Source organism: Pyricularia oryzae, chromosome 5 (assembly GCF_000002495.2).
Source record: "Pyricularia oryzae 70-15 chromosome 5, whole genome shotgun sequence".
In the NCBI taxonomy this organism is placed as follows: domain Eukaryota; kingdom Fungi; phylum Ascomycota; class Sordariomycetes; order Magnaporthales; family Pyriculariaceae; genus Pyricularia; species Pyricularia oryzae.
This window is the reverse complement of record NC_017852.1, coordinates 2947833-2960634: the sequence shown is the minus strand read 5'-3', so window position 1 is coordinate 2960634 and position 12802 is coordinate 2947833. Positions and strand designations below refer to the sequence as shown.

The window sequence follows — 12802 nt, the reverse complement described above, 5'->3', positions numbered from 1 at the left end:
CATCTGTCGCGGATTCCACCACTCAGACCTTTCCTTAAATTTGTGATTTTCATACGCAGCACAGTACAGTTATATCGATTTGCACAAGCAAAAAAGGCGGAGCCCTGTGGCCAGTTGCCAGGTACCAAGCAAAGCAACCGACGATGTAAACATCCATGCTTATCCAAGGTGAGCATGCTTCTGACGGGGTGTATTGTTTATTTTCTTTCCGCGATTTTTCTTGTTACGAAGGATTCCCATCACGACAAGGCAGCCCTTGAATCTTCATAATCGATTAATCATCCTTTGAAGTGCGCAGTGTGCACTTTACTGTTTAAAAATACACTCAATGTCTGATCGACCAGGGGCGCACATGCTTCGCTTTACAACGGCGGTGGCTGCGCAGCAGTGAAGAAGCAGTCTCCAGTAGGGGTCTACCAACCTCACCTGTACCATTTGTAGACCCTATTGCGAATAGGGGACTGTATCAGATAGCTGATCGAAGGTTTTTTTTTTTTTTTTTTAAGTTTGTTGTGTTTTTCCAGCTGAGACATGCCTTTTTGCTTCTGTGCGCAAAAAAAGATACCCCCTAAAAATATCGGTTCAAGCATTCTTTGTCAAAGCAAGGCACGCCCTTTTTTTTGTTTATCGGTCAGCCTTGCGCTGGCGTAATGCAGAACCATGCGTGCGGTAGGGTTTTTAGATAGGGATGTCACGGGCTTTTGTGACTATTTTTTTTTTTTTTTTTTTTGGGCATGCACTTTTTTTTCAACTGGTGAACCGAACCGTTGGGAAGGGCGTTCACCGTACCATGTAGAGCGAGGGTGAATAAAACAAATGAAAATAAAAACAAAGAAAAAAAAAAGTCCCGATGCACACACCGCTTGGTTGAAAAAGGACGAATCAAACAATACTGTACAAAGGAACAAAGTGGGCTTCCCGACTGCAACGCGGGTAGAGTCCCGACAAGATTGCAGCAAGGCGAGGTAGCAAAGAGGAAAGGAAAAAGGTACGTACCTACCTACCCTGCGATCTAAATTGCCTCTTTCGTCTGCCTTGGCGGCGCCGGTGTTGTATCACAGTTTTTTCGGCCAAGCCGCCCGTCACATGGGCTTGGGGCCTGCGCAGTCATACAGGTGCTTTGCTATAGCAGGAGTTGCTTGATTGACGCGCGACAAGGCTTCCCGGTTGGCTATGGGACCCGCGGGAACCTCGCTGTGGAAAACGTGGCAAGCGTGGTTCCTGGCAAGCCTGGCAACCCTACCTCGCTTGTTTTCGGTAGAACCTACAAACACCGCGCTTCTAATTCTGGTGGGGGGGTTGGTTGAAAGCCTGATTGGATATTTTAAGCGCGAATTGCCGAAAAGCTCCAAGCGAAGTGGCGCAAAGAGGGAGACAAAAAAAGACTCAACGCCACTGGGGCCCCCAGCCACCACCAGCTGTCGCCTGACCCCTGAGGAAACCCTCTAAACGAGCGCAAGTTTCCACTTTGCGCGAATTGCTTACCAATGCGTCAAGAAAAGAGGCATAATATGGCAAAACGGGAGGGGGAACGAGATCTCTCCGCTCAAAGTGGCGAATGAAGGCATAACTACGGTAAAAGTAGTGACACGTCATTTCACGAAAGGAGGCCTCTTGATGTGGGAAGAACAAAGAGAGTACTGCAAAATCGGTGGTTTTAAGCATACACCCAAGCTTGTGTTGTTGGGCAACCTATTGGGTATGGATACGTCGATTCGCCCAGTCACAGCTGAAAAGGGGGCAATATAATCTTGGGATCTGCTCCAATGATCGGTCATTATTCCGGGAATCGCACCGATGCGTGCTCACATGGACGTGGATAATTGCAAATCACAAAGAGAAGAGGGAAAAAAAAAAGCTTGGTTGATACTGATTGCTGTGAGTCATCGTGTATAGTCTACACCATAGCCTGCTTGATCTAGTTCTAGTCTAGTCCAGAACTAGTCCCAAACCACTGCTCCGGTAAATCACACGCTTGTCACTCCCTACCAAACAACGAGCCACACAAAGAGCCGCAGTTCTGTTTGGACGTCCATTCCTCGCCACCCCTTTTTTTTCCTAACAACTCAACGGCCCGATGAAAGCCCAAATAAAAAAAGGCCGCTACACGGTATCTCTCAAACGCGTTATCGCAAAGCCTTGATCAAACGCCACAAGGTACCCTTGGCGTCGTCAGCAATGGCGGATCTGGCCTAGCTGCCTGGACTTTTTTTTTTTTTTTTTTTTACGATGACACTTGCTTTCTCTTTTCAGGCATTTGACCGGAAAGCCGGGTGCCCTGATTCTCCCAGCCTCGTTCATCTCGTCGATCCCATGTGAAATAAAGCCGCTGAGGCGGACGCCAAGATGTCTGTCTGTCCGACTGGCCAGCTGCCTTCCATTTACACCGTAAGATTTTGCACCACTGAGAAAAGAAAATGAAAAGAAAAAGGCCGCGAGGCGTATAGCGCCCTGCTCTGGTTACTCTTGGATGACTCTATATCACATCCTTATCAATTTCTTTTTTTTTTTTCAGGAGGCTTGCCTCGTAATAGAGGTCCAGACGAACCCTAAGCACACCCCCTCTCAGGCTTTGTACCTTTTTGCAAACCGCGAGTTAGTCCAACGTTGCTCAAGCAGAAATTCCACTCTCAGTTGTTCCCGACACAAAAAGTTTGCCTCCGAGGCATCCGACGGAGGCGGCTTTTTTTTTTTTTTTTTTTTCCTTGCGGAGAGAAAAGCAGGCGGGGAGACAGGCGTAATAACCTCCCACCCCCCGTGACCAGGAACTCGTCGCGTGTTCATGTGACTTGCAGGTTTTCCCAGACGTTGACAAACCGCAAGTGCACTTGTGCTGTGACTCAGTATGTGATGCGATGCGAGTGACGACGTGGTCTTGTTGCTTCTTTTGTTCGTGAATAAAAGTTCGTCTGCCTAGTATGGGTGCATCGCCAGAAAAGGCCTCGGGTGGTATTGCCTCCAGACCGGTGTCATCCATGACGTGGACAGCAGCGTGTGTGGGTGGGTTTATGCTGGTCCTGTCGACCTCTTCGCTGTGTGTGCGCGGTCCTCGAGTAACATGTCGCTGTCGAGATGTCGTGGTCCGCTGCTGCCTCCACGGTACGCCCATGGTCGGGGTCGGACTATTCCGATGTTTCCGGTGTTTCCAGCTTTCCTTGCTCGGGCGAGCTCTCGTTTGCTTGATCTTTTGCGTTTTTGTTCTTGGAATACGTAGTGATTTTGCTCTTTGACGCTTGTGGCATGCCGTCGAGGAATATGCTGTGTTTTGTCATCCAAGATCGTAAAAAGTATCAACATTAGCATCGAGTCTTGGGATAAAAGGTGCAGTTTTTTCGCTGTGTTGTAAGCTGATAAATGTCAGCAAGAGATAATATCCCAAGTCTATCGGTGCTGCCAAAACCAGCTCGTTTCCGCGTTGTATACGTTGCCTTTGGGCAATGGCCCTTAGTGTTCCACGGGAATGTGAGTCTCCAGGCGTTGTCTTTGGCGTGTGGGATTCATGGCCTTCCGCAATTCCCGCTGTGGACTTGGAATAGGGGATTCCCTTCGTGACGCCCTGGATGGTTGGCATGACATTGCTTCCTGGTCTTGATAAAAACTCGTTGGAGAAATCCTCGAGCTGAAACAATACTGGTCAACTAGTATTTGGGGATTCGTAGGTAGCCTTTTGCTGGTGTGGCAAAGAAGACGACAATGAAGCTAGGAGTCTATTCCAACATGTTTTGCTGTCGATTGTCGGAGTTGTGCTTACCTGTGTTCATGACGGTGGCCTCACTTGGATTGTCGAAAGGATGCCAAAAATACTGCACAAGTTGAAAGAAGAACATTTGGATGGCTGTTGAACTAGCTGGAAATCCAAGAAACTTTTTTAAAGGTCGGAACAAGAGATGTCGGGCAGAAACTGAGCAGAAACTGATCAAAGGCTTGATCCCAGGAGGGACTCTGAGCAAACGGAGAATGCAACTGCTTCGAGATGAATCTTTTGCCGGCGTCCTTCTTCTTTTGACTTCCACTCTCATCTTGACCACTTTCTTCGTAAGTTTTAGAAGCATCTACCTGAACTCGTCAAAGTAAAGAATCATCTTGAGCCCAGCTCTGGGTCTTGGCTTATCAAAGGTAGAAGATCCCATTCCTGCTTGCATTTGTTCATGACATCAACCTTTTGCTGCAATTGAGGTGACTGCAACGAGAAAGCTTCCTGACCAGGATGATCAAAAACTCAGCTACCTACCTGCCAGCAAGCTTCAAGGACAACTGTGGCAACACCCAGGCGCCAATAAGCTAACATCAAGTCTAGAAGACAACAAAGTGACCGTGGCCCTGCAGCAGAAACGTCTTTTTCGGAGACATGTCAATGTTGGAAAGGGTGCAAGCTGAGCTCTGGTCGGTCGAGGATGAGCGGAAGCTGATTCAGGAGGTTCGTCCAACCCTATCCGGGGTTCCTTTTTTCTTTTTTCCTTCCCATTGAAAGCAACGACAAGATCCGGCTAACCCTAGCGGCAGTGCCCAAACTTTGATGCCAGCCAAGACCAAGACGATGACGAGCTCGAAGCCTGGAGACTTTTGGGATACCTCTACGACGACGCCATGCTCTCTGATCTCTTCACCTACGGGCTCAGGATCGGCAAAGTGGTGGCGGCCAACGGCCAATTCAGCTTCTACCACGCCCTGTGCCATGTTCTCGTGTACCCGGGCTTCAAGGGCAATCTGAATATCTTGCGCTTCGTCCTACAGATGATTGCCTACATCAAGATCGAGAACCACGCCCGGCCATTCGGCCCCGTCTCGCCCCATCCAAAGGTCATGGAGACCTTTTACAACCTGCGCGCCAAGTATCGAGGCAAGGTTGCAGACGACGGAAGCCGAAGAGACGAGGGCGCCGTGGCCCTGGCACTCTGGAAAGACACCAACCCGGCCAACGACGGCCACATCTGCAAAATTCTCGACAACCTGCAGTTGGAAATAGACCGCTGGCTGAACCGACAGCCAGCTACACCCGTGTACTCCCCCGCCGAGCAGCAAGCCTTTGTGGTCGACACGGACGATCTCGCACGGCTGGTGGCAGCCATCGAAAAGACGTCACCCACAAGATGCAACCTCTTGCTCGACGAAGCGAGAATCGCCCTGCCGGACGGGACGCGACCCTTGAGCTTTGGCCACCTCGAGACCATCAAGAACCGGCTGGCCGTGGAGCACGAGCGCAGATACCGGCTGCGCAAGAGGCTGCTCGCGTCGAGGGGCGAGGCGGCAGGCCGCGACCTGCACGTCTTTGACATGCCCGGCGGCGACCCGGACCCCGTGTACGTCTATGCGGACGACGTCAAGCCCGGCGAGCTCCGCGTGCTGGCGGGGGAGGTCATGCCGCTCCGCTACCCGGTCTGCCTGGCGTACAGCAGCAGCACGCACCACGTCGACGCTCCGGCGGGCGTGGGTGCGTCGGGGAGCATGGCCGGCACCAGGGTGACGCACGTCAGGATGCGTTCGAGGGCGCAGAGCCCCGACTTTGGCGCGGGCGACGGCAGCAGTGTCGAGAATTCAGTCGAGGTGGAGGATGACGGCGATGGGACTTGGCAAATGTGGTTCGAGTATGGCCGGACTTGCAACGACGGACCAAGGCGGATCAAAATGTCATGACCGAAAGCAAAAAAAAAAAAAAAGAGAAAGGCCGCCCCAATAGCAATCGTCGACTATCAGATACGGCCATACCCTCTGGAACATACCGTGCCTTGCCTATGGAGTTGGTGCTAAATACAGTTAGCTGCAAGTCCGGATTGCACCCAGTTTTCGGCCAATGTGTTTCGGCAATTGATCCCCGATATATAGAGCGGTCTTTTGTGAAGGAAAAAAAAAGGTTAGGAAAAAGGGAAGAAAAAAGACAAAAGCTAAATCCGCCCCGGGATTCTCTGGAAATATTTAAAACTAAAGGGCTGTGCAAGGATTGCTTGCACATGTCGACTTTTACTCGTGTATTTGAAGCAAACCAACCCAGCACCAGAGCTGGCAAACATAGTCACTGACCCTTGGACTGATTGTTCCCGTCTCAACGCCATACCCATCTCCAAACATGACACCAGAAACAGGTCCGACACTTGTCAATAACGCTGGCACAGTTGAGGACGATGATGCATTTGAGCTCCAAGTTTACCAAAAGATTCAGGGCGATGACTTTATTGTCGATTGGAACGAGCCGAGTGACGCGGGCAATCCTCGCAACCTGTCAAAGACGCGCAAGTGGCTAATCACCTGGACTATTGCGCTCTACGTCTTGACGACCACGTTTTCCTCGTCGGTCTTTAGTGCGGCCGCAGCAGCAACAGCTACCGAGTTCGAGACTAGTGTCCAAACTATGGTGTTTGGAGGTACATCCCTTTTTATGCTGGGCTTCGCTTTTGGCCCCATTGTTTTCGGGTAGGAGAACTTTCTTTCCCCAATCCTGACATGCCCGTTGCAGAGCTAGAGTTTTTTTTGCTGAACAAAAACAAAATAAAAACAAAACAGCCCGCTATCCGAACGCCTTGGTCGCAAGCCACCCTTGTTGGCCGGCTACATCCTCTTCATTCTCTCTCAGCTGCCTGCAGGCGCCGCCAACAGCACTCTCGCCACCGTCTTCGTCTCGCGTTTCCTCCAGGGGTTTTTTGGCGCCGCTCCCTCGGCCATCATGAGCGGAACCATGGCCGACATGTGGACGCCGAAGCAGCGAGGTTTTGCCATGCCGTGCGCAGGCACCTTTCTCATGGTCGGGCCCGTCATCGGCCCCATCGTGGGGTCCGCCGTCGCCTCGAGCAGCAGCCTGGGCTGGCGCTGCATCTTCAACGCCACGGCCGTCGCCTGTCTCGCCGTCGGCCTGGTGACGTTTCCCATCCTGACCGAGACCTGTTCGCCAGTCCTGCTGGAGCAGAGGGCGAGGCGCATGCGCCACATGACGCGGAATTGGGCCTTGAGGGCCAGGTCGGAGGAGCAGGAGCAGAGCTTCCGTGACGTTGTCGAGGGCTGCCTCGCTCGGCCAGCCAAGATGCTTTTCCTCGAGCCCATCCTCGTCCTGATTTCGACTTATATTTCTGTTGTTTTTGGTGAGGCTTTGCTGCCCTCTTTTTTACATATATATATACTCATATATATGGTTGGCAATACTAACAATCTACTCCTAGGTCTCATGTACATCTTCTTCATCGCTTACCCCATGTCCTTTGCCAACGAGCGCCACTGGGACCAAACCTCGGCCGGCCTCCCTCTGCTCTCCATATTGCTTGGTACGATCATCGGCGGCGCCATCATCATCCTCACCGTCGAATCCAAAGTGTCCCCCGACCCGGCCAACGGACGCCCTCAAGAGAACAGACTGCTGCTGATGATGCTCGGCTCTGTCTGCCTTCCGGCGGGCATGCTCTTGTTTGCCGGCGGTAGCTCTCCATCTGTGGGGCCGACGCAGCAGATCATGGCCGGCGTCCCCATGGGCATGGGAATTATCCTGATCAACATGCAGGGCATGAACTACATCATTGACTGCTACGGGCCCTTTTCAAACTCGGCAATATCGGCAAACACGTTCATGCGGTCCATCTTTGCGTCTGGATTCCCCGCCTTCTCGTAAGCTGGTTATCCCCTTTGATCTGTAGCACTGCGTCAACTGACTCTGACCAAAAAAAGGACTATGTTGTACAGACAGATTTCTGTCGCCCGAGCTACGTCAATGTTGGCCGCTATTGCCATCGTTTTGGCGCCCATTCCGTTTTTGTTTTACAGATATGGCAGTCTTGTTCGCTCCAAGAGCAGATGGGCCCCTTAGTTAGCTTGGGATATATCACAGGCCTGGATGGCGACCATGATTATTGAATCGGGATACAAAATTAGTTTATCGATTTCGCTTTCGGACTCATTTAAATACAAGTCTATAAACCAACGACCAGCCTTGCGGCTATGCGCTGCAAGTTTTTAAGAGTATTCTTCTTCCCAGACCGAGCCCCATTAAACGATATCTCGGGGCAAACCCCCACATTGATCAAGTATTACCGACTTTGGTATTACACCACAAATTGTACGTCAATCGGTCCTCTTGATAGTTTCTATCCTTTCGGATATCCGGTTCAGCTCTTCGACAAGCGCATTGTGGTGGTACTCCAGCACCTTGCGGCCTACACCACTGGGTATGGCAAGATTGCCAGAGGCATCGGCATTGTCATTCGCCAAGTTGGAGGCCGACCACGCGCTGCCGTGTTCGTGATCGGACGTTGCAACCGACGCCGGGTATAGATGCACTTTGGAATGCAACCTCTTCAAGAGCGGGTTGACGTGGTTCTTGATCTGGGTCAGGACCAAATGTGCGCTGACAAGCCTCTCGGCGTCGCTGTCCAAGGAATAACTTCCTATGGAAACACTGGTTTTGGTGATCCATCCCACAGTCCTGGAACTAGACGTGGTCGGCTCGTTTTCGCCGCCGCTCCCCAGAACGGCCTTGTACCACTCGACCGCCTTGGACATGGCCAGGTAGACCAAGACCAACACCTCCTGCCTGGTCGAGCAGTTGCAATCCATCACATGGCCAAGCCTCCCGAGGAGCTGCTCGTTCTTTCGAATCACGGCACCCATCTCCTTGGGGGAATCCTGGCCGGTGCAAAACCACTGCGCATTGGTCCTGGATCTGAAATCGTTGGAGGCGGTCATGCAGTTCGATACTGAGACGTGGGAGTTCGCCACAAGCACGAGCGCTTCAATGGTGCAGTCGTGAACTTTGTTGCTGCTGCCCATCGTCCACGAGCCACCGTCGTCGCGATCGTCGACGCAAGAGCTTCCCGTGCTCTCCGTCCTGAGCGAGCTGTTGCTGCTTGTCGTTCTTCGGGCCCTCTGCGATGGGCTTTGGCATGTGCCACCGTCGCCATGGCCGTTGTTGACCAAGCCATTCGAGCTTGTGTAATCTTGCTGGACAGGATAGTCGTGATGTGGGAAAAGCGAATGGTGGTTGTGATAATCGACATCGTCCCCGGACAATCCGAACTCGGGGAACGTCGCCGTGTCACCAAGCTGTCCGTTCGACTGCCGGATGTATGAAAGTTCATCGGCACCAGCAAGGACCCGAAAGGATGTTTTCTCTTTAATCGCTTGGGTCCCTGGGGAGGCCGGGCTACCCGTCGCCATCGCTTGTAAAGCCTCCGATCCTGGTGAAGGCACGCCGGACGACGTGGGCGTCAAGTTTCCCGCCTCTTGTCGGTCTCGGTCCTCGCCGTTCCGCACCACAAGACGAGGACGCTCTCCGGTACGCATCGACATGCTATATTCGCACCGCAAGGACTTGACGCTGCACCGCTTGCACGTGGGATGCTGCTTGCCGCATCTAATCTTTTGTGCGCTGCACGCGTTGCAGGACCGCCGCACTTGTCGTTGCTTGGGGAAGTGGGGAGGGCTGGTCAGACCGGGAGTAGATGGTGTAATGCTCATCATTGTTTATCAGATGCGCGAGTTTGACAATGTGGTTGGAGAGGTTGAATGAGGACGGGGCTCGCCGGATCGTCAGATTGGGGGATCGGCAATTTCTTATATCGCAACAAAAGAAACGTAGTGCCAATCGAGATCTAAACATAACGCCCGGTAGACGTCGCTGGGACTTGATCGTCGATTGGTGAGTGGCCATACTTGCAGTTGAATGTTGAACATACGCATGCTAATTAAAACCGCCGCTACATCGGCTAGCCATTGGTTGACCGCGCATTTTTCATTTGGGTAGGTACTGTCACGATCAGCAAGTTTACGAGGCACTAGGCATCAATCGACAGTATCGACTGCACGAAAGGACTTCAAATTCCTAAGCGAGGAGAGAAGAGAGGGGAAAATAGAGAAGGACAAACTGCCGTGGCTCGGCGATGTCATGTCCCATTGATATGGGACCAATTAGCCGACCTAAAATAAGGTTTGCTCCCAGTCGTACCAAACTGGTGGTTACGGTCTGGAGTGTTCCTCATCACAACGTCAACAAACTAGTCCAAGAAAAGAGGGGAGATTTTCACATCGGGAAGGTAATTTAGTAAAAGCAATAATATACTTATCAGACTAGAGTCATTGTCGAGCGCTCAATCGCTTCATCAGGAGAGCGATCTCCAAATTATTTGAAAGTGCGCCGAGTTTTATTTCGGAAACAGATTTTCTCTACCTCGATCCTCGTTACATGCGCGACAAGCGCCGAGGGTGTTCTAGGCCTTTGAAGCCATGCAACCTTTGGGCAAAGAAACAATTGGAGTTTCTGGGAAACAAGAATATTTTCTTGAACCGGCGTTGAAATTTTGCCCCGTTTCTTTGTAGGCAGTCATGCGACTTGTTGATTGTGTTAGCTACCCTGCACCGAGTTACCGGTGCTAATTGAACAAAAAATGTTGCACTAAAAACATCGTCAAAAACGAAGGCCTCCGTCAATGACTAATGCCAGTGACTTTGGTAAATATAGCCTGCAGCAAAAAGTAAACGCATGTACCCACAAAGTTCCAAGTATTACGTCTTTGTTTGGATACAACAAGTAAGACAGAGTAAGCAATACCGCTCGATAGTTTAAGCTCTCAATGATAAATATAACTAATTCACAAAATATATCAATTCAATTCCCAACATCGTTACAATTTTCTATTGAACATCAGTCCAAGTGTTGGGTTTAACTACCCTTAGCCACAAACCAATCACGTGGGGTTACCCCACATTCCGGATCCCGGATCTCCGGATGGCAGATTTTCAGCCCGGAAATAAGCGCAGATCCAGAATTTAAACTTGACCACAACCGATCTGTGAGGGTCTTGCCCTGGTAATACAGCCTGGGTGCAGGATTGACGGAATTGGGGTCCTCGGGGGTAGCAATTATCTAAATACGCTTTTGCTATATACACCGCGGTCATCACGTGCGTGTGGCTAACCTTGGTTCCCGTAGCTGAGCACCGGCTCCAGCCTTCAGGGGCTAGCCCCCTAATACGATCATACAAATTAACGATTGTTGTGCATCAATAACAATATATTCTACTACACGCTAGCAGGCGGTATCTGCCATTTTACACTTCCAACTATTCCTCCTCGCGATTCAGAAAACTCTAAACCTTATTGTCACCTTGTAACCGCCTCACAGGGCGCGTGATGACCATTTCAGGGTCGCCCAGTTCAATACGTGATCCCAAGAGCTACGTCTTGGTCAACAACCCGTTAGTAAATTGGAGGTCAGACAGAAAAACTCTTGCGTTTGTAAGGATCGCCCGCGCTTACTTGTGGTGCCCGCGTGCCCTTAATATATCCCCACGATCCAGAATACTTCAAGCCTTATTGCTACAGCGTAACCTCCTCGCAGGAGAGAGGAAAAAATGATGTGAAAATACCTGGGTTAGTTTATATGACATTCGGGCCCCAAGACCACCAAACCTAACCCGTGACCAAAACCCACAAGGGCGATACCTTAATCCTCGACGCGACAAACCCAGAATTTAGTACTGTAGTTTCAATGCTCAGATTGGACCGTCCTTGCTTCGCAAAATGTACCGAACGCTCCATATACCTTGGCAGCCACATGGCTTTTGAACCCATCAAATTGGTTACAAAGACCACGCTCGCTTCAGGGGTGAGCCCTGAGACTGCAAGTTTCCTCAGATCTGAACCAAAATGATTTTTATTTGAACCTACCAGTACAAACAAAGCTACGAATTGAGCCACGCTAAATTGTTGGCGACAATGTACCGCACATGGTCGGTCATGGCTGCAGGCCGGCAACGACGACAGCCATGTCTCGGCAAGCCATTTTTCTTTTTTTTTTTTTTAACTCTTGCTCCAAGATTTCGAGGCAGCTCGTTTCCTCTGCCCGATACGGAACGTCGACGGCAATCTTTTGACGATGCAGCTCTACCCTCTCGACCAGGCTACTGCTCCGCGACCGCCAGTAAAGCGTTGCTTGGGCGGGGTACTGGCGAGGTCCGGAAACGGGCCTGTACCCTGCGTCCACGAAGATGGGGAGGCGGCTCTTTTGCCGAGGCATAGCCGTCGCACCGGCAAGGGTGCGAATGACAAAGGAATGACCGAGCTCGAGGCCATGGCGCCCTCGACGTCAACCTGGATATATCTGTCAGAGTGTCATGGATGATGGCGACAACGGCCTTGTGCAGGCAGTTCTTGGCCATCCTGATGAGTCCTCGCCACGCGATCAAAGGCCCACACGGCCGCCGCGACCTATATCCAGACCGGATAGCCCCACTGACGCTGGAACCGGTGAATGATGCGCAGGTAGCTAGCTGTCCAGGATGGCTAGGATGGCCAGGACAACGTGCCAATCAAAAAAACAACTCGTAGGTTTTTCTTGCGGATCGGGATCGCCGAGGCAGCGATGAGAATTGCCTGGCCACGGGTCGGCATGACGAACAGGTTCAAGTATGGCTGCTTATGTCTGGGGCCTGAATAGGTGCTTGCTGGTACATTCACTTCGGGGGGCGGTGGACTTGGAGTAACGTAAACGCCGGGCTCGTCCAGTCGTCTGTTCATTCCCCAACCCGGGAAACAAACCCCGATCCTCGTCTTTCGCCGCGCCTGGCATGCTGGGTAATCGTGTGAAGAAACTCTAAAGTCCAAGGCCCGCTGAACAATTCCCGGGACGATATTTCGCTCGGCAACCGTGTACTGGTCATCGGTCGATGAATCGGTGCCGTTTTTCTCTCTCTCTTTGCAATTGGGAGAGTAACCGAAAGCAAGAGTGCTCGAATGAGCCAGGACTTCAAGCCCTAATCTCGTTGATATATAATGTTTTCTTTCGGCATTTGCGGGATTCTTGGACTCGCCCGTTTTCGACCTGCTCTAA

The 12802-nt window shown here is 51.3% G+C and overlaps 5 protein-coding genes across 5 annotated transcripts; 3 read left to right on the top strand and 2 right to left on the bottom strand.

The window, feature by feature from the left end:
• Positions 1-2922: 2922 nt before the first annotated feature.
• On the bottom strand, positions 2923-3634 carry MGG_17459 (uncharacterized protein). Its single transcript, XM_003718611.1, has 2 exons — positions 3401-3634; positions 2923-3258 (listed from the first exon to the last, which is right to left on the bottom strand). Exons 1-2 carry the CDS (start codon positions 3569-3571, stop codon positions 3007-3009), a joined length of 423 nt encoding a protein of 140 aa, XP_003718659.1. The 5' UTR covers positions 3572-3634; the 3' UTR covers positions 2923-3006.
• A 714-nt stretch (positions 3635-4348) lies between these two features.
• Positions 4349-5739, top strand: MGG_00415 (uncharacterized protein; the record flags this gene model as incomplete). Its single annotated transcript, XM_003718610.1, has 2 exons — positions 4349-4417; positions 4504-5739. 2 exons carry the CDS (start codon positions 4349-4351, stop codon positions 5632-5634), a joined length of 1200 nt encoding a protein of 399 aa, XP_003718658.1. The 3' UTR covers positions 5635-5739.
• Positions 5740-6064: 325 nt separating this feature from the next.
• On the top strand, positions 6065-7786 carry MGG_00416 (MFS transporter; the record flags this gene model as incomplete). Its single annotated transcript, XM_003718609.1, has 4 exons — positions 6065-6408; positions 6499-7070; positions 7149-7587; positions 7663-7786. The coding sequence occupies 4 exons, from the start codon at positions 6065-6067 to the stop codon at positions 7784-7786; spliced, it is 1479 nt and encodes a 492-aa protein (XP_003718657.1).
• Positions 7787-7834: 48 nt separating this feature from the next.
• Positions 7835-10341, bottom strand: MGG_00417 (zinc finger transcription factor). Its single transcript, XM_003718608.1, has one exon. The coding sequence runs from the start codon at positions 9433-9435 to the stop codon at positions 8041-8043; it is 1395 nt and encodes a 464-aa protein (XP_003718656.1). The 5' UTR covers positions 9436-10341; the 3' UTR covers positions 7835-8040.
• Positions 10342-11527: 1186 nt separating this feature from the next.
• Positions 11528-12094, top strand: MGG_00418 (uncharacterized protein; the record flags this gene model as incomplete). The annotated part of the gene is made up of 2 exons (XM_003718607.1): positions 11528-11578; positions 11798-12094. 2 exons carry the CDS (start codon positions 11528-11530, stop codon positions 12092-12094), a joined length of 348 nt encoding a protein of 115 aa, XP_003718655.1.
• Positions 12095-12802: the final 708 nt, after the last annotated feature.